The 20,801-nt window shown below is 43.8% G+C and overlaps 1 protein-coding gene across 1 annotated transcript in view; it reads left to right on the forward strand.

Moving 5' to 3' along the window:
• Positions 1-3,583: 3,583 nt before the first annotated feature.
• Positions 3,584-20,801, forward strand: part of LOC108918298 (integrin alpha-5-like) — a 40,518-nt gene continuing 23,300 nt past the window's right edge. The window contains exons 1-2 of the mRNA XM_018725418.2: positions 3,584-4,007; positions 18,995-19,125. Of these exons, the coding sequence (XP_018580934.2) occupies positions 3,787-4,007; positions 18,995-19,125 (352 nt within the window). The 5' untranslated portion in view covers positions 3,584-3,786. The remainder of the gene's footprint in view (positions 4,008-18,994; positions 19,126-20,801) is intronic.

Here is a 20,801-nt window from a genome sequence, read left to right on the forward strand (position 1 = left end):
CTATACTACATTTTACCTAACCTCATGTCTATGTACTTCATATCACACATTATCTTACTTTTCTTCAGACTGCCTCATGTCTAACCTTACATCCCCTTGCTTCACCTCACCTCACCTCACTGCAAGATCATCACTCAGCAGCTGCATGAAATGGGCCACAAATTTAGCCAACCTCCCACTGCAACACATCTGCTTCTTTCTTTGTTCAAACACACAAAAAACGCAAACTGTTTGGGAACAACTGGTTACAATCAGTTGAATCACGATCTGGAAAGATCTCCATGACATTACCATTGTGAAGGGTGATGACATAAATAATATCTGAAAACACATTGATCTTTAATTGGATCTTAACTGTATTATTTCTATTGGAAGTGTCAGCTGTACAGAATCCAGTATGTGCTCGTGCTACAAGGGTCACCAAAAAATACATTCTTTTCAAAACAAGCCAACACGATTGACCAAAGTATTGTACATTAAAACCAATTGGAAGAGTTAAAGAATTTACAAAGAAAATCCAAGAAAAAAGAAGAGTACAAGTATGATCCTCAAGGAGATGAATTTAACACCTCTAGCCAAGAGTTTTCAGCGCTTCATCTCAATATGGGAATATGTTCAGTATTAAGAAGTCTGCTCCAAGAGCAATTTGAAACAGTTTGTAACACTAAATAACATGAGATACAGAGGTATACACACACACACACACACATTTTCAGAACCGCTTGTCCCATACGGGGTCACGGGGAACCGGAGCCTAACCCGGCAACTCAGAGCGTAAGGCTGGAGGGGGAGGGGACACACCCAGGACGGGACGCCAGTCCGTCGCAAGGCACCCCAAGCGGGACTTGAACCCCAGACCCACCGAAGAGCAGGACTGTGGTCCAACCCACTGCGCCACCGCACCCCCTTACACAGAGGTATACATACACAGAAATATACTACGTGAAAGAAGCCATACAGAACAATCAATCTGTTATGTATACATGTTAAAACAGCATGTTTTCTTATAAATGTATATATGTTAAAAAAAGAGGGGGTGTGGTGACGCGGTGGGTTGGACCACAGTCCTGCTCTCCAGTGGGTCTGGGGTTTGAGCCCGCTTGGGGTGCCTTGCGACGGACTGGCGTCCCGTCCTGGGTGTGTCCCCTCCCCCTCCGGCCTTCCGCCCTGTGTTGCCGGGTTGGCTCCGGTTCCCCGCGACCCCGTATGGGACAAGCGGTTCTGAAAATGTGTGTGTGTGTGTGTGTGTGTGTGTGTGTTAAAAAAAGTGCATTAACTTGTCAAATGAACAATTAAATGGACACTCAAATCCTTGTTGACTTTAAATTTATTTATTTAGCAGACACTTTTTTCTAAAGCGACTTCCAGTGAACTCTATGCAGTGTTACCAGCCCGCACACCTTATTCACCGCGGTGACTTACACTGCTAGATACACTGCTTACACTGGGTCACTCACCCACACATAAATGACAAGGGCCGTACTGATTGTGAAGAGGCTGCTGAAGGTAGCACAAGAGAACCAGCAGATGGAGCAATATGTTTTGCAAGACTAATCACATGAATTTCAGCAGCTGCAGCATGACGCCAATTTTCGTGATTTGCACTTTCATTGCAGGAATATACTTCAGAGTCCTTAACTCTTAAATGGTTGAAATGTCAGAAAGTACATATTTCAGAGGTCTCGTGTTTTCAGTAACATCAAACTGTATTGTCTATTCCTCTGTGAAACACAAAATGACAATGTACACCAAGCACTGAACAATATGTGTCAAACCGCTTAAGCTATTTAATCAAAAATAATCAATTACAAACCGAGGCACTATATTGCTAGAATAAAACGGTATTGTTCCAAACAGACAACTTAAGGGGGAATCCAAACAGTGAGTCTCATTTTGTAATAATAGGCTACGACTTCACCACTGGAGCATCTCACGCTATAAAAAAATCTTACACCATATGTCCTTTTCAGACAGTTTTACACAGAAGTTCGTACTATAGTCTCTTGGGGAGTAAAACAGAAGAGAAGTACTGTAGAAGGTGCCAGTTGCTGAGTGAGAACAATGAACTCTTCAAAGTGGTGTGTAAAGGGGTGTCACACCAGTACTGCAAAGGACAGGTGCAGGAAACATTTCAAGGTGGGGCTACACATGGAGACATGAGAACTGATGCCCAGCAGTGAGTGGAGACAAAACACACCCCAATTAGGGCTTGAAGTAGTTCTGCATGACTACAGAGACACTGAGGCAAGTAGCGAGGTCCAACTTACAGATGTGTTCTCAAAAGGTGTTTGAAAAGCATGAAGATCAAAGCCTAGAATGAATATATATTTAATTATATTTTTTCAGAACCGCTTGTCCCATATGGGGTCGCGGGGAACCGGAGCCTACCCGGTAACACAGGGCGTAAGGCCGGAGGGGGAGGGGACACACCCAGGACGGGACGCCAGTCCGTCGCAAGGCACCCCAAGCGGGACTCGAACCCCAGACCCACCAGAGAGCAGGACTGTGGTCCAACCCACTGCACCACCACACCCCCCCCATCTAATTATATACATACTGTATATTCACATTTATAATCATATATGCACAGACATCAACTGAAGCCACTTGTCCCAAGCGGGGTTGTGGCAAACCGGAGCCTAAGCTGGCAACACAGGGCGCAGGGCTGGAGGGGGAGGGGACACACCCAGGATGGGATGCCAGTCTGTCACAAGGCAGCCCCAAGCGGGGCTCGAACCCCAGACCCACCAGAGAGCAGGCACAGGCCAAACCCAATGTGCCGCTGTGCCACCATGCCCTATATATGCACAGATAATAAATATAATTTGATGTATTTATATATTATACAAAAGAATATGCAGTATATAAATGTAAAATTGACTACTGATAGTCCTTATATATAGTTTATTCTCATCTGCTCAGTTGTAGGTAACATGGAGATGTTATGTAATTCTATCATGTTGGCAGAAAAAAGATTATTCTGAATGGCAATAAACAACTTGAGGGCTGTAGCTCAGGCAAGGGTGTACTGGTTCACACAAATGTTGGAAACAGTTGTTGTGTATTTTTTTGTCTTGAAATTGACCCGCAGCTGATAACTGGATCGTTGCCAAAATATGAGCATCCACAACAATTCCCCACCTGTATTTTTTATAGGACGGATACTTACAAGAACTTTTCCTGAGGTGCTAGTACTAGTAAAATGAGTTTCCGAAAGAAAAATCAAAGTCGGTTAAGCGCTTCCATATATGATATGTTTATTTCACAACGGTTTAAAAAAACGCCACAAATAAAACCCAACACAGGATCTCTGATGAGCCTGTGTGGACATGATTGTACGTGGAGCTTCAGTTTCTTCATCATTCGCTCAGTGACAGGACGGAGTGAGTTCGTCGCGCGTGTCTGTCGGCCGCCCCCCCACGATCCACCGAATTTTTTGTGAATCAAAAGCTCCACCCCCATAAATGGTGTGTATGTGTGTGTGTGTGTGTGTGTGTGTGTGTGTGTGTGTGTGTGTGTGTGTGTTGGGGGGGGGTTCTCCATCGAGGTCGGGGAGGGAGTGAGTAGCGTTACACAGAGAACAGTGAGGAGGAGGTGTGTGTGTGTGTGTGTGTGTGTGACTTCATGGAAATGAGAAGCGCTCGCGATACGGATGCGTAAGCGCACGCAGAGACCCAGCGCAAATTCCCCATCCACTCCGGCTCACAAAATAACCTGTGGTGTCGGACACGTCGATCGCTTTAAGAAACTGCCGCGGACATACAGAAGAGCTGAGACTGAGAGTGAATGGAGGCAGGAATGGGCTTCACGGGACACATGATCATGTGGAGCGGCTGCGGCCGCGGCTCCGCGCTCCCCGGCGCGCTCCTGGGCGCGCTCCTCGGCGCGCTCCTGTCCTCGCTGAGCGCTGCCTTCAATCTGGACCTGGAGCGGCCGGCCGTGTACTCGGGACCCGCGGGCAGCTACTTCGGCTACTCGGTGGACTTCTACCTGGCCAACTCGTCCAGGTGAGCAGCCGTTTCATACCGTAAATTCTTCTCTGCAGATTTTTATTGTCTTTCAGTCTTTGCGCAAAACGTAGATCGGATACGCGAGTTGTGGGGAAAGTCTCCTTGGAGCACTTTAACTTAACGGGCGGACTCTTTTCAGAAGAAACTGGAAGAAAAGATACTAATTACATTTCAGACACTATTATATTTTTACATAGCCAGCTCCTCACTTCGGGATTATTGTAATTTGTCATTATTAATTCCTTATGTCGCGCAATCAGCACAAACTCTGCAGGAGTTCAGAAACCAGTAGAACAATGTGTGCTTTGATATTACTTGAAAAAATATTAACTTCACCATACCAGAGTACTGTGTTTACCCCAAACTTGCACGTTTAGATAACTACTTTTACAAAGGCTGTCTTGTTATTTCCATGTATTTTGGCAATAAGAGCTAACTCTCGTACTATTAGCATGGATCTAAAATAGCTGGAAACGATCATTCAGTTCAATAAAAACTGACATCTGATGTTGTGACACCGACTTGGATCGATCATTTTATTTCTTTATCGAGTGGAGACGTTTTTCAGCGCTTATCGAGTCTGACGCCTCCTCCTCTCACTCATTGATCTGTCTACGGCGCCTAACGGTGTTACCTCGTCAGCTTTACATTGATTTACCCCCCTGTGTAGTCTAACCGTAACCGGTGAGAGGAAATGTATTGATGAGGGGAACTAGAGCAGGAGTGGGATTCGAACCTGCAACCTTTAGACCGCGATGCTGCGCCTCTGGAGCGAAGGAGCGAGCGAGGCGGTCGGCTGCTGCTGCGCCCCAGTGAGCGCGGAGCGATGGAGCCGAGAGCCACGGATCTGCTCTCCCTGCCTGCGCTGAGCGCTCTTTCACCGCCGGCTGTGGTCTCCGCCGAGTCCCAGCGGGGGCTCCCCGGGCCAGGGCTCCCGGGCTTCGCCCGCCCCCCGCGGCTCCCGTCTCAGACACACACCTCCTCCGGCCGGGGACCCGCGTTTTCTCCGAAGGTTAACCCTTCTCGTGCCAGTGCTTGCGAGAGATCTCAGAGCACCTCTTTCACTAGGGACAATATTTAGCTCTGCTGCTTGCGGTGCGGTTTTCAAATCACGATCTGCTGAGGGAAAGATGTACATTTTATACACACACACACACACACATTTTCAGAACCGCTTGTCCCATACGGGGTCACGGGGAACCGGAGCCAACCCGGTAACACAGGGCGTAAGGCCGGAGGGGGAAGGGGACACACCCAGGACGGGACGCCAGCCCGTCGCAAGGCACCCCAAGCGGGACTCGAACCCCAGACCCACTGAAGAGCAGGACTGCGGTCCAACCCACTGCGCCACCGCACCCCCCACATTTTATACAGTTTAAACGAATTCTTACTTTAATGGGAGCGGCATATCGGGAGGGTAGGGCGTGGTGGCGGCGCAGCGGGCCTGGTCGGGTCCAGGTCTCTGGCGGGTCTGGGTTCGAGTCCCGCTGAGGGTGCCTTGTGATGGACTGGTGTCCCGTCCTGGGGGTGTTCCCTCCCTCTCCAACCCTGCACCCTGTGTTGCTCGGTTAGGCTCCAGCTTGCCGTGGTTAGGCTTCAGCTTGTCCCGAGCGTGTGGGTGTGCAATGGTAGGAGTAAACCTATTAGGGGGTAAATAAGCCTCCTTCAGTTAAAAAAGAACACATGTGAATATGATAATTATAATAATAATGTTAAGGTCAGCAGAGTTTAACTTCATCTTTAACCTTACAGTGACAAAGTCAGTATCAATAGGGTGTCAGTATCAGTACACTGTGGAAGATGACTTGTTGCCTCTGTTTGCAGTACCTGTAACAGGCTGGACTTTGACACATGACATAAAAGTGATGGGATAAGGAAGAATTTTCAAACCTTTCAGTAACCCAATGCAGTGCCTGCTCTCTGGTGGTCTGGGGTTCGAGTCCTGCTTGGGGTGCCTTGCAATGGACTGGTGTCCCGTCCTGGGTGTGTCCCCTCCCCCTCCAGCCTTGCACCCTATGTTGCCCGGTTAGGCTCCAGCTCACCGCGACCCTGCTTAGGATAAATGGTTTCAGTCAGTGTGTGTGAGAGTAACCCAAGGGGCAGTTTAACTGTGGCTTGAGCAATATGCTGTGCCGTTGTTGCCTCTGTGTTGGTGCATCTTGACTTTTCAGGTGCCCTGATGTTGCTGGTTGATGAGATTGGGAAATGTGCATCTCCTGCAGGTTGCTGAGTCTCTACTGCTTGAAGTCATGCAATCTGTGATGTGACAAAGAACGTAGCTCCAAATACCCCATGAATTGTCCGACAGCTCTCAGTCGGTCCTCAGCTGCAGGCGATGGTCTGCAGGTGCCTGAATTCCTTGCTGTGGTCTAACATCTGGGTGGCAGTAGCCTCTTTCATGAGGGATTATTTAGTCATGTTAAATTACTTGAGTTAATTCACAATCCATTTTTATGGGGTTTTGGTAAGTATGGGATGGTGGTTTTGTTTAACACCCAATGGGAAAGGTGTACAGTCTTCAGTATTTTCCTGCATAATGTAAAATCTCCCCTTTAAACATTTAAGACAGATGTCTTTATAAGTCATGCTCTTATCAGTCCAGCCTGAGTCAGAGCTCTAAAAATAATGGTATTAAATATGTGAGGTACAGTACCAGTGAAAGTTTGAGTACACTCAGTGGAATTTTTCACAAAGCATTCATGTGACCACAAAATACCCCGAATGTCTTCCCAGCTTCTGTGCAGCACTTCCAGAGATACAGAGCACGTGTGGTTTGCTTCGCGTTCACTATTTCGGAGTATCCCATGTAAATATTGCCCAGGTTGTCCAGGTGTACTCACACCTTTAACTACTACTCTAAGTGCTCTGTGAAGTCATACTCCGAAAAGTGTATACTGGGTGCTCACAGTTAGGTCATGAAACTGTTCTGAGTGGGTCTGCCTTTTGGTTTCTGTGCTTCATTCTCTGTAGAGATATACTGTGATTTAGAAGAAAGGGGATGCCGTTAATTGGCATTTTTGGCAGTCCAAGATTGAACCGCGAGAAGTTTGTGCAACTTTATTCCTAGGGCATGCGGGGTGTGGTGACGCAGTGGGTTTGACCGGGTCCTGCTCTCTGGTGGGTCAGGGGTTCGAGTCCGCATGGGGTGCCCTATGATGGACTGGCGTCTCGTCCTGGGTGTGTCTCCTCCCCCTCTGACCTTGCGCCCTGTGTTGCTGGGTTAGGCTCCGGCTCCCCGTGGCCCCGCATGGAACAAGTGGTTTCAGACAATGTGTGTGTCTTCCTGGGGTGTTAACTTTTGAAGAATTCTTCAACAGTCCATTCCAGAACATGTTTGGTATAGAAATGAACACTTAGAGGAAACACCCAGCATACATGCATGAACACAACAGTGGTCTCCACCCACGGTGCATGAGCAGAGTGAGTAGAAGGAGTCCAGCTGTGAGACTCTCGTGTGGAGAATAACTCTGGCTGGATAAGATTAGGCAGCACTTCTGTGTTACATAGAGCTAAGTCCTGCTACTCAAGTTCATTACAATGAATTTGATGCTATGATATAATGTACTGAAAGTGAGTTTTATTTTTTAATTCAGTTTAATTTGAATTTATTTTGTTGTTGGCTTCGTTGTCATTAAATGCTGTTTACAGAACCGCCCATGCTAGTTGTTGCAGTTGATGTAGATGTTTGTTAGACTGGAAAAAGAGTTGAAGACTTTTGATTCCAGCTGGATGTCGGGATAATTTAAACACTCTGTTTTAAACATTACACAACAAGCATTTTCTAATCCTTTTACTTCCCTACAAGAATTTGAAACTGACATCACCCAAGGCACAAAGATGCTCGGAGTTCGGGGCTGTTTCATAGATGTCAAATCATTTGAATAAATTAATGAAGTGTACCTGTCAGTGTTTATTTCTTATTGAGGAAAAATGAACTGCTAGACATGTTGAATCTTTTTGCCATATTACAAACTTTCAATTCTGGAAGCGTTTTTAAGGCAAAATTTCAAAGATTCCACTTACGTGTTCTAATTGTACATTGACCTTTTGGTAGCCCATCTTACAGGGAAATAATGCAGGTAAAAGACCATCATCAGATCAACTTGAAGCATTTATGGCCTGTACAAGGGTTAATTTCTTGTGTGAAATGGACATGCGTTCTCCAAAGCTCATGTGTTTTCTCTGTCATGGACAGCACTGACGTAAAATTTGTGTTTCATTTCTGTGTTCTGTACTTTTCAGTTTCTTAGTTTTACATTGTCAGTTTCTTTTTTTTTTGTAGATTTCATTTTGACACCATAATCATGTCAAAAGCAGAAGTGTAGTGGGAACATTAATCATATATATTCCGAATTTTGGGCGGCATGGTGGCATAGCGAGTAGCCCTGCTGTCTCACAGTGCCTGGGTGGTGGGTTAGGGTGTAGGTTTGATCCCCTCTCAATCTTTGTAGAGTTTGCATGTTCTCTCCGTGTCTGTGAGGGTTTCCTCTGGGTGCTCGGGTTTCCTCCCACAGTCCAAAGACATGCTGTTCAGGTTCACCCAGAGTGAGTGTGTTCCACTGATGTATGGATGAGTGACCCTGTGTAAGTAGCGTATCTAGCAGTGTAAGTCACTGCAGTGAATAAGGTGTGTGGGCTGATAACACTACATAGAGTTCATCGGAAAACTCTTTGGAGAAAAGTGTCTGCTAAATAAATAAATGTGAATTTCAAATGTTCCAGTAATGATAAAAATCCATGTTGTAATGCATGCACAGCCATGGTGATAAATGCTCAAGGTGTCCAATATACCGTAGGGTTACATGGGGTTTTAGCAGCATGAGGGTCATGATGGTGAGGCATGGGTTGACTCTCTGAGTTTTATTCAGGAACTTTCAGAAGCCTTGGCGGAGGGTGCTTTGTTTTTATTGAATTGTTAGTGATTACTAAACAAGGGCCAAAAGGAACAGATTTTGAAACTCTGTATTTTTACCAAACCAAAACCCTTTGCTATTACAGAAATAGTCTCTAACATGCGTCAGAAGAGTTTACGACACAGCTATTAGCACAGCCGCATGAGGCTGACCTGTAAACTTTATCACATTTGTATTTTTGGCAGGATTGAAGCATGATTGACATGCTGATCTTAAGTTGTGAAGCAGCTTTTTGGAATTGTAGCTATTACTTCCTAGCCATTGCCCGAGACTGAAGTAGAATAAACTACGGTACCCCCGACATGAGTGGAGGCTTGTCTCAAAATGTAATGCTGAGTATTCAGAATCCCCTTCATTTGCCCGCTTTTGATGGTTTTCAGCGCTGTACATTCCTTACTGGACTTGGAGATTCTGGATGCCTTCATAACAATCTATTGCTTTTGTCAGTGCTTCGGCACCAACCTCTCTCAGTAAATTTTCCTTTTAAAGCTTTCCCACTGTACATTTTTGAAGCTGTGGCTTGGGGGCTATCACATTCCTGCAATGCTGAGACAGTTTCTCAGAATTGTGATATAGGACCCTTTTACCATGGCCACTGTCACCCACTGCCAGCATGATGAATATTAATTATTACTGCCCACTCAAGAATTCATAGTCCGCATGGCAAAATGTCATGCCATATTTTAAAGGAAATTACTGTGCCAGAGTTGCTTTGTGGTATAATGAAAAGTGCATGACTCATACCGTGGCATTGTCAACAATAGTAATCCGTGAAAAAAGAAAAATATCAGCGAATTTCCTATAGCTTTGCATTTTTCTTTTTTTTGTACAAACCTGTCTAAGCACTAGTTTCCTTGTGCAGTAACGGGAACACAGATGGGCTGTCCGATGGACTGCTGTGTGTTCACTGAGGTTCCCGTAACAGCATGTGACTGGTGGCGGATAAGGCCGCTTGGGAGGTCTCTGTGTTTTCTGCTGTGTTTGAGTGAGGGGAAAGCCTCAGGCAGATGCATAGTAGTGGTTTAGAAGCCCTTTGTTCACGATGTCCCTTTCCACGCATACGTACATTTAACCTCTAATGGCTCTGCTTCCAGGTTTGTTTAGCCCAATTGGAGTTTAAAGGTGCCGCTTGAGCCGATAACAATCAAACCTCTCACAATTGGAAAATTGAGGTGACCAAAGATTGCGTTCCTGAGTAGAAATGTGGCTTTAATGGAATGTATTTGATTTGTTGTATATTTGTACTGCCCAACCCATTTTATATCCAACTGAAAAATGTTCTGCCATAATTAGACAAACAAACAAGGACAATTACTGGGCAATTACTGAATATTCTTGTCTTTCTTAGGATTATCATCTGAGTCTTTATATACAGTTAAATTACATTTTTGAAGCAGTATTTTTTCCTGAAATACTTTTACTTGTTTTCCTAGGGTTGAACTGAGCTCATTCGTAGCACTGACATATTTCTGACCACTTACATTAGCCTGTGTATAACCAGACAGTCGAAGCACGGTGATGTCAGTGCCTCAGTGTCAGTATTTGAGCTGCCTTTTACAAACAAGAAATTTGTAAGGTATCTCATTACACCAGGAGACAGTATAAAGCACACCAGTCTGTGAGTTTCTTATTCCATTTCAGCATGAGTCTGCTAGTGATGAAGGCCAGTAATCACTGTAATTTTTATTACAGAACAATGACCTAGAATGGCCTCAAGCTGTGATTCTACAGTAGCTGTGGCTTTGCAATGTGACCATAGGGGCAACTTAACATAAGTTCAGCTTCTTCCTGCTGCTTTGTCCCACACAACAGTGGCGGACTCCGCGCTGTAAAACAGGATTGAAAAATGACATTTCTTCTACATACCGTTTATACGATTATGGGGAATAATTGCATTCTTTTTAAAAATTAGCTGGCACCCAGTGAGCTACAGTTCTGGCACTAGGCACAGATGATCCCACCAAAAAAGAATCTACTGTTGTCTGCGAAAGGAGAGGCTTCTCCCACATGGCAAAGATGCTGAAGGGAGTTGAAGCATGGGACCAGGAAAAGGGAGACAATTAGAGTCTATTCAAAAGTTATTCAAATTGACATTGCACTGTGTGTCAGATAAATGCCCTTTTCTATGAGCCCTTTGTCTCTGTGGGGGTGATAACGGGGCATCCTAGAAAAAACACAGCAAAGGACCACTCTTCAGGAAGAGATTCATTATTGACTATGGGTGTTCTCATTCCAGTAAGAGTCTTTGTGAGACTGCTCTTAATCAGTTGACTTTTTAAAAAATGGGGAAATGACTGCACCTAACTGATGTATTGTCTGGAATTCAAAATATAAATTCGAACAACTGAAATTGTTCAGAAATAAGTGCAATGATTTATATCACACTACATTACATTACGTGATGCTGAAGTAACAGCAGTGATTTTTTTAAAGTTTCTCTATCTCTGGCCTTTCGCTTCTATGTTATGTACATAGCCTTCTTGAAAGTTCTGATATGTCATCTGATTGGTAAATAACAATCTATTGCGGGAATGATCATAGGAATTTCTGTTCTTCATATCAGTTCTTCTTGATAACAGAAAAGGTTATGTTGTCTTGATTATCCTTCAGAATGACACATGAGTTTGTGTATATTAGTTAGTTATTAGCCAGCTGAGAGTAGATAATGGAATTGTTGTTGCTATCAAAGAATGATGGCCCTGAGCTACCTCTGATGAGTCAGTTCTGCTATGGAAACCCCTCACTTTAAGCTACGCAAACTGAACGTAAGCTCCTCTTTCCGAGACTTTGTTATTTTCACCTAAAAGCCTTTGCAGCTGTCTTGGAGATAGTGCCATACTTGATTGTGCCTTGCAGTGGCTGAAGGAAAACATTTGCTTTTTCAGTGCAGCTGAAAAGGTGCAATTATGAAACTCTTATGGGAACTAATGATTCAGGAAAACCTCACAAAATGAGTCACATGTGTTCCCTGGACTATTGGCCTCTTTTAGGTGTTTGGATCTTAAAGTGAAGGAAGCCATTACGTAACGTACAGCACAGTCTGCAGCTGCCAGGGACTTTTGTGTCCCATGCTTGGCGTCTCCACAGATGAGCTTTGCAGGCTAGACGTGGACAGGTGTGACGCATGCAGAGTGCGTTTGTGCTGGCAGAACCACAGCTGGACCGCCAAGAGTGTGACACTCACAATTCATGGTCAGATTTTATAACCAGAAATGTACTGTGTGTCTGTCTCTGACAGATAGAGGATTAGCAAGAGGGAAAGAAGGGAAAAGGGGAGGATCAAAAAATGTAATTTATTGTCAGAAACTCCCATGGTCTGGACTGCGATGGCCGTGGATGATAATTCCACTTGCTGATTGTGTTGTTCCTTCCATCTCTCTCTCTCTGCTCTGCTACATGATGATTAACCTCTTATTGTTTTGACATGACATAGTTTTGACAAAAATGTTCTTTGAAAGCTCACCATCAATCCTCAGATGGGAGAGAGGTTACATCAATATTCAGTAGGGAATCATAAATATTCCCCCCTATATAATAGCGTATTACACCAGGGAGGATTTACCAGTGTTCCACTCTTACCATATCCTGGCTTGTCTGCAGGAAGTATTGAATCATGAAAAACGTATTAGATGTGTAAAAGAGGTAATACTGAAGGGAGAACAGAAAGTGGTCCTTTCTGTAAAAACACATATGGGAATCCCGATTTTACCACCATGAGTCAAGGTCGTCACTGTTGACCAACTGACGCAGCAGTACCTACTGTGCCTCAGTGGACTTGTGATGACTTCACCTCATGCAAGAAGCAAGACTCTTTCTGCTACAGATGACTGCCTGACAAGAGGAAACATTTTACTGGTGAAATGTAGAGCTGGCCCTGCAAGGTCCTTGTTAATTTCATCAATCTAGCATATTTTCTCTTTGCAAGACAATAATCTGTTGTTTCCAAAGCAAAGTGAGGAGGTAAAATTGTTTACTCACAGCATTGTTTTGGGTTTTAAGTTCACGTTTAATTGTGGCTTTGAAGGGGTTTTGTTTTCTTCATGAAGCACATTACAAAGGTCACTTTAGGGCTATTTGAATACTTAGTATTCAGCTGAACTTTAGTTCGTGTTGGACCCTGCTGTCTATTTGGGTGGAAGAATATTCTTCTCATGTGACATGCTCTTCAGGCCTTGCTCCAGCTGGTGGTAGGGCTGTCCTAACTGATGTTGATTGGTGCTCAGCGGCTACGTTACCTGGCAGACTCGGTTGCAACTGCTAGCCTCATCACCCCGTACCTCCTGGCACTAGAGAGCAAATCATCCAGAGAGCTTAGTGCCATGTGTGGAGTCAGCTTGACAGGGTGGGTGAGACTGTCAGCTGGGGAAAACACCATGGACTTCCATTGCTTAGGCCGTCTGGCCCCAACTCCACTCCACACCCTGATGCTGATGTACTTACTGAGCTGTGCAGACACCCACAGATGAGCCCCAACCAATAGACAGCAGGTAGCCTGATGTTTCAGGTGCCAGACCCATGACCACATGCTTGCAGAATAAAACCCTTTTAGTTGGCGTGATTTTACATCCTTTAAAGGAAACTTTTGTACACTTCTTCAGTGAAGTTCTCTATGATGCAGATGATAATTAATGTAAAAAATGCATGCAAGGTAGTAATGTTTTGGATGATAAGGATGACAAGGATGACTTTTTGGGATAGCTCTGTAAAACAGACTAAACAGCAGATTCTGTTGTCTTTCCCAGTGCTGCTTTGTAGAGTCAGCCCCTGACACTAGGTCTTAGGACTCAGCTGAGGATATTATACGTAGTCTACCGGATCAGTTTCATCCTGTAATCAACATCTGTGTGTTGTTTAGCCTATCCAGCTGTAGTTCATTCCATGTCCAGTGCTTTTTCAATGGCATACATGAGGGCTACAGCTGGGGCTGACTGGGATGGCTAGCATTTAAAAAGCCCAAACGTGGTTTCTGCTATGTTTGAGTAATTATAATAGTACTTGGATGATGTAAACGCTTAGACTGGAGGAAGCCTGTTAATACTGGAAAAGGAGAAACATGTTCGTTCAGCGGGAACCTATTTTAATCTAAGTTCTCAGGGAATGCCCCGAATAGACACGCTGACAGTCATTTCCGTGAATAACTTGGGTTGAAGTTGAAAATTCGGTGTTGTGGTATATATTCGTTTTTGTTACCAGCTCTTAATTTCATTTTATTCCAAATCATAATGTGCTCCATACACTGCAATCGTTCATTGTCCCAAATGTACTAACTGACCAGTTTAAATGAGGTGTTTCCCTTTGAAAACCTAGGAGACAGCTCTTCAGATTTCCTAGTTTTTGGTGACGTGCCAGTAGAGATGAGGTCTCAATGCACAGTTTACGTCAAGCAGTCAATTTTCCTCTAAAACCCGTGGCCTGCAACTAACAGTGTAGGCTCTCTTGATATTGGTGGTATTCACTGCCTATAGGAAATATTATAGAAATATTTTCAGTTCCAATATTTTCATTCGATGGGGGGTGCGGTGGCGCAGTGGGTTGGACCACGGTCCTGCTGCCCGGTGGGTCTGGGGTTCGAGTCCCGCTTGGGGTGCCTTGCGACGGACTGGCGTCCCGTCCTGGGTGTGTCCCCTCCCCCTCCGGCCTTACGCCCTGTGTTGCCGGGTAGGCTCCGGTTCCCCGTGACCCCGTCAGGGACAAGCGGTTCTGAAAATGTGTGTGTGTGTGTATTTTCATTCGATATTTTTCTTCCATTGGCTACTCCATTTCCCCACTGGTATAAAAGTACTTGAGACTTACTTAAACAAGTCAAAACAGTGCCATTACTGACTAATAAAACGAGGATGAGAATCTCAGAAAATACATTTTTTGAGGAAACTGCCTACTTCCCTGCAGTACATGGTCCCAAAATTAGCTGCCCTGTCATGACCAAAACCACTGTTCTTACCTTCCAATGTTTTTTCTTTAACTCAGGAGTGAGTGAAACCTTTACCTTGAGTGCCTGACACACTTGCCCCCCTAACCCCTGGTAAATCTCCTCACTCAGATGCCTGCAGGAGTGGTGCATTAAATTTATATGAGACCAAAATGTTGAATCTCTAGTCAAATTGTTCTTTTGGCCTGTTTGCCCTGATCCTGTCTAAACAAAAAAGTGCCTAAATCCATTTACTGATCCCACAAATGGATTTTACAAATTATGGTACCATTTGCAGTCCCAGGTGGAAAAGGGGTACTGTGGTAAGTGTTACAAAACAGGAAGTGTCGGTGGCAGCAGTGGTAATTCAATTCAGCTATGGTATTTGGAGTCAGCAACTGTTTCCCATCGTAATTGGCTTTATTATTGTTACAAAAAGGTCATTATGCAGAAAACTGTGAACCGCAACTACAGCTAAATGTGTGCTAATAGTGCATGATCACAAATGTTCCTTATTCTAGTGTAAAACTGGAGATTTTGATGTGCTATTTACCTCTAATTGTAGGGTTTACATGTTTAGCAGACACTTTTTTCCCCCAAAGCAACTTCCCACAAACTCTATGTAGTGTTATGAGCCCACACACCTTATTCACCAAGGTGACTTACACTGCGAGACACACTACTTACAAAGGGTCACTCATCCATACATCGGTGGAACACACTCTCTCTGGGTGAACCTGAACAGCATGTCTTTGGACTGAGGGAGGAAACCAGAGCACTTGGAGGAAACCCACACAGACACAGGGAGAACATGCAAACTCCACACAGACCAAGCAGGCATTGAACCTATGTCCTCTTGGACCACCCAGGCACTGTGAGACAGCAGTGCTACTTGCTGTGCCACTCTGTCCATATTGTCCATCTTCTCCAGGTTGTACCCTGTCCATAAACTATGTGCCCCCCCCCCAGTGGTCCCTTGTCAGCAAGAGCTCCTGTTACCAACAGACTTCCCAGCAGGCAGTTGGCTGGATGCATTCGTTTTCCAGCCTCATAAAGCATAACACTCTTTCAGCTTCTCAGACTGGGGTAGAGGGTCCACCACGGGCGTAAGACAGATCTTCAGGCAGGATAAAAAGTCTTTAAAGGGTAATTGTCCTTTATTTTTCCTACTCACAGATCATTATCGACTGCTGCAGGAGGACCGGGAGGGAGTGTGTGTCGCAAAAATGTTTCCGTTATGTTGATTAAAGCATTTCCCTCTTTTTTGCACTGTTTAGAATGCTGGCTAAGTTGGTAAGAATTTTTTTGTGCAGACATGAAGAAAACCATGAATCCTTAAGCCACAGGTATCTGTCTCTGTTAGTTTAGAGGCTATAAACATTACGCATACCGCACGTACTCCTTGTTTCATTTAGCTAAAACTAGGGCTATACTTTAGGTAGATGCTTTTAACAAATGCATTCATGTAGCTATTGATTTCATACATTTCATCTGCAAAAATGAGACATTATGCAGAAAGTCTTTCAGATGGAAGGCACAAGCTCAGACCCAAAGGAGGACAACTTGCTGCGGCACAAAAACACCAACGTTTAGAATCAGGAGCACAAGGATAAACGTAAAGTTTGCAGCAGTTTATGTACAGGCAATTTCAGTGAAATAAAATTACAGGAGGGAACAAATAAACTTACAGGAATAGTAAGTGAATAGTAGATGAACTTTGTTAATATATCATTTTTATTATTTCTGAAAAAGTCTTCTGATTTACCCGCGCAGATAATTTTTGTCAGGATTCTTGTAGCTGTTAACTGCTTATAAGATTGTACAGGAAGTGCTGAGGGAGCAAGGCTTGTTGGAGCGGTGTTGCTGGACAGCCACAGAATGTGTTATTAGCATTCATATGCAGAAATGGAGAGACATGCTCTTTTTACCAGCTAGTGCTTGCATAGCAGCAAATTGGAATGATTGCAAACGCAATACAAAGCAGACAGTGCATCACATTAGAAATTATTGAAAATATCAGTTGGAGCTGAACAGATCACTCCGGCATAAGAAGGAAGCATACGGGGCTGATGTTCAAGGGCAGTGGGTTTTAGAAATACGGAGTTGGTGTTTTGGGAGTGAAGGTTTCACAAAGAAGAAAAAAGAAGGAGAAGAAGGAGGAAAAAAAGGAGCATGGAGAATGCCTGGCTTTGAAAGGCCTTCAGTCCTGCCATGACTATGTCTGCCTGCTCTCCAGACATCCGGTCCCCAGACTGTCAATGTGGGATGCGGTGATGGGCAGGTTCTCTGGGAATGTCATTACTCCCATCCTGGGCTCTACAGCCCCTCAGAGGTCATATGCTTTAGTGCAGATGCCTGAAAACCAGGTACTCCATCAAGGGTTCAAGGCTGATTTTTCCTATGAAAACAAACATGCACCCTTTAATCTAGTCAAAGTTATACCAGAATTTCAGACTGCAAGGTGCTTGATTATGATGCAGCATAAGTACGAAGAAGTGGCTTAGATTTGGTTTCGATAACATGTTTAAAATATCACTCCCAACCCCTTCATATTCTGCAGTACTATCCAATGTCTGTCCGCTCATTATTTCGTCTGAGATTTCTTGCTCAGCTTCCCAAAAATCCACATCTTAGCCGTTACGGCATACTTGTGTCTCACCTTAACACTGTACAACCACTGGGTCACAAATTTTTTGTGATCTTTTTAAATGGCTTTTACCAGGGTTTTTGCAGAAGGCACTAGCACTAGGCTTTGATACTAGGGTATAATAAACCTGCTGTAGATCTTGGTGAGAATTTTTTCAGGAAATGGAACACGTTTCCTCTAATAGCCTAGGCCCCTTTTTTCCTACCCTGATACACACAACAGGCTGGTTATAACAGTAATGTCTTTGTGTAATGTCAGTGAGGTAATGCCCCTGCTTGCAGAGTCTTGAAGTGCTTAAAATAGATTCAGAAATGCACACGCAATCAGTAAGAAAGCCAAAGTTGGCCTAACTAAACCCAGATCCAGTCATCAAGGTGATAGAATATAGTCACTAAGTTAGCTTTTACTCATAGTTTAAAAGAGCCTGTGTACAGCTAGAGGAACTTTAAAGACACCCTCAGCCCAAGAGAAGGAATTGCTTGTCTTGTATTCAATTGCTAGTCCTTTGAGAAGTAAGTAATACGTAGAACAACACTCTGCGGAATCATTTCTCTATTACTACCTCTGAGAGTTTTGGACATCAAGTTCAGGAAGCTTAAAAGTAAAGCTTCACTTTCTTACATGTGTTAATAATGAAGTCTTCTGTTGAATCAACGTTGAGAGAGTGTCTTCACCAATGGACCACTCTGATCCTGGAGTCTGTGGTTGGGACTCTTACTGTCCTATGAATATTATTTACCCAGAAGGAAAGTAATAAGTTGTTTTACTGGCAACTGATTTAAATTTCACATGAAAGGGGACTTCTCATGCCTTAAAGAAATTCTTCCACCAGTCTGTAAACTCAAGAACATTTGGTCACCTGCTACCGTTGTGCTTTTAGACAAAAAGTTTTCAGTTTTATTTTAAGACTTATGCAGCAGCGTATGTCTGTCTCTGATAAGACTTCCACATAAGTAGGACTTGTAAATACTGATAAATGGCGACTAAAGTGTATGTTCACATGCTGGACATTGTGTACAATGTGTAGGGTCAGCGGGTGTTGTTGACTGTGTCTCTAGCAAGGTGTTGATTTCTTGTAGGGTCTGGAACTCTTTGAGTGTCAACCTCAACTAGACCCTCTGGCCTGTGCAATGACTGCTAAATGTGGTGTTTCAGTTAGCATTGGAGGTGGGTTTTTGGGCGATTGCAGACTGTTTGCCTACCGATAATCTGGGGGTCATTTGGGGTCGGTGTCCCAGATACAGCAGTGGTGATAACAAAGCTGTTGCAGCGAAGCAAAAAGCCACATGAGAAGAAAAACATCTGTGTCCCATGATTAAGTTATGTTATTGTGTTTTCCTGTTGCCAGCAGTGAATTATTGTACTGTACAACACAAGCAGAAATGGGACTCACAGTGTAACATTGTCAGAATATAACTTCAAGTACTAGTATGCAAAAAAATGATACTTCCCCATTTAATCCTCATATCTTACTAGATGTTACATTCAGTATGGTAAATGTTTTCCTTCTTTACAGTGTCGGTATACTGATTGGTGCACCCAAAGCCAACACAAGCCAAATAAACATCATTGAAGGCGGGTCTGTGTATTTCTGTCCTTGGAGTCAGAGAGAGTCAAGCTGCCATGTCATTCAATTTGACAAAGAAGGTAGGCATTCCCTTCTTCCCAAACTTTTGTACAAGCTGAAATGTCCCACAGGAAGTGTGTTTTGATAAAATGCTGATGCTATGTCCAATGCAACATTACTGCGGACACAACTTGGGCTCTAGTGAATATGAAACGTGTTCACTACAGTTTTGCACCCTGCATCGTTAGTCTTAAGCTCACCTTTCTTCTTCCAATGTTTTTCCAGATGTGGATGAGGTTTATGCTTCCTTCCTTGACAGAAACAGTCTCCTTAAAGATATGATCCATTTTCTTACACAAATAAGCAGTGGGATGATGCTGTTGACTGCTGCATTCAGAGTGAGGGTTCCTTGCTTGCTGAGTGTGTATTCACGCTTAGTTCCTTGGACATGTCAAATGGGTTATTAAGATAGGAGACAAAGACCAAGATAAGCTCTATAGTGAGGAAAGACCACTGGATTCGTGACAGAAGTACGTAAATGCATTGTAAAGGTGCATGTGAAATGGAGAATCTAATTCAGATCTATCGATTTAGATGGAAACATACAAATTAGAAGAAGAATAGGACAGAGGACATCATATTTACTGCAGATGAAGAACATATTGTCCTCCGAGTGTAGTTGCTAGCACTCTGGCCTAGTTGTACATGAGAATTTCCTTGTAGAAGATATATTATGCTGGAGTGGTTCCTCACTCATTCAGTGAAGTCCAAAATGAGCAACATGTGCACCATATGTACTTAGTACAATGCGCCTTCATCAATCATCATGGGACGGCTGGTGTTTCAAAGTGGATTCTGAAAACACATTAAATTATTTATAATATTAAATACTAGAGATATTATTATCTATATCATATATTTTTTTTAGAAACAGTGCAGCTTAAAATTGATTGGTTTTTGGTTTACGTTTAACATTTTGAGCATACATAAAGGTCCAAGGTTAATAACACTCGTTGTCTCTGTACACTTATAAATGTTAATAGACACTACTCTGTAGCTTGTCAAATGTTTTTTAACAGAAAACAGGAAAATGCCCAGAGCCTGTAGACCATGCCTACGCATGGACAGGGCAAACTACATAATATCTTAATTTGCTCCTTTGTTTAGGTCAAACTTGTTTGAAGAGCAACCTGCCCCACCTCCCCATTCCATGCGCTGCCAGTTTTATCTGATATAAAGGTGCTGATATGGCCTCATTGGACAGCCCTCTCCCAGAAGTCTGCCCCCCCATATCCCCTGCTGCACCATTGACACAATAAAAGAATTCAGCTATTTGCTGTTGTCATTGCCTTTGCATGCCCCACCCCACAACACTCAACCCTGTAATAATCCACAACTTCCATGCTGCTCCACCCTCAGCCAGTTCTAACAGATCTTCTATTGCACAGTTCAAAGGCAGGGTGTGTGTCCAAGTGCTCCAGTCAAGCTCAGTCACAATCTAGGAGTGTGTCTTGGAGATGGAAGTCATAGGAGCACTGATGTGCTACTTTCTGAGTTGATGTTGAGGGAAGTAAATGAAAGGAGAGTAATTCGTAATGAGAGGTAGCTCTTTAATATTAGGGTTAGGATCGGCTCATGGGGATCTAGGGCTCTTGGGCAGTCTTCTACAAATTTTCTAAAATCCCCAATGTCCCATCGTACCTGTGGATTCTGGAAGCAATGCTCCCAGAGGGAGGAGTGCCTGAGGGCCATGAGT

The sequence above is a fragment of the Scleropages formosus genome, chromosome 22 (assembly GCF_900964775.1).
Source record: "Scleropages formosus chromosome 22, fSclFor1.1, whole genome shotgun sequence".
NCBI lineage: Eukaryota > Metazoa > Chordata > Actinopteri > Osteoglossiformes > Osteoglossidae > Scleropages > Scleropages formosus.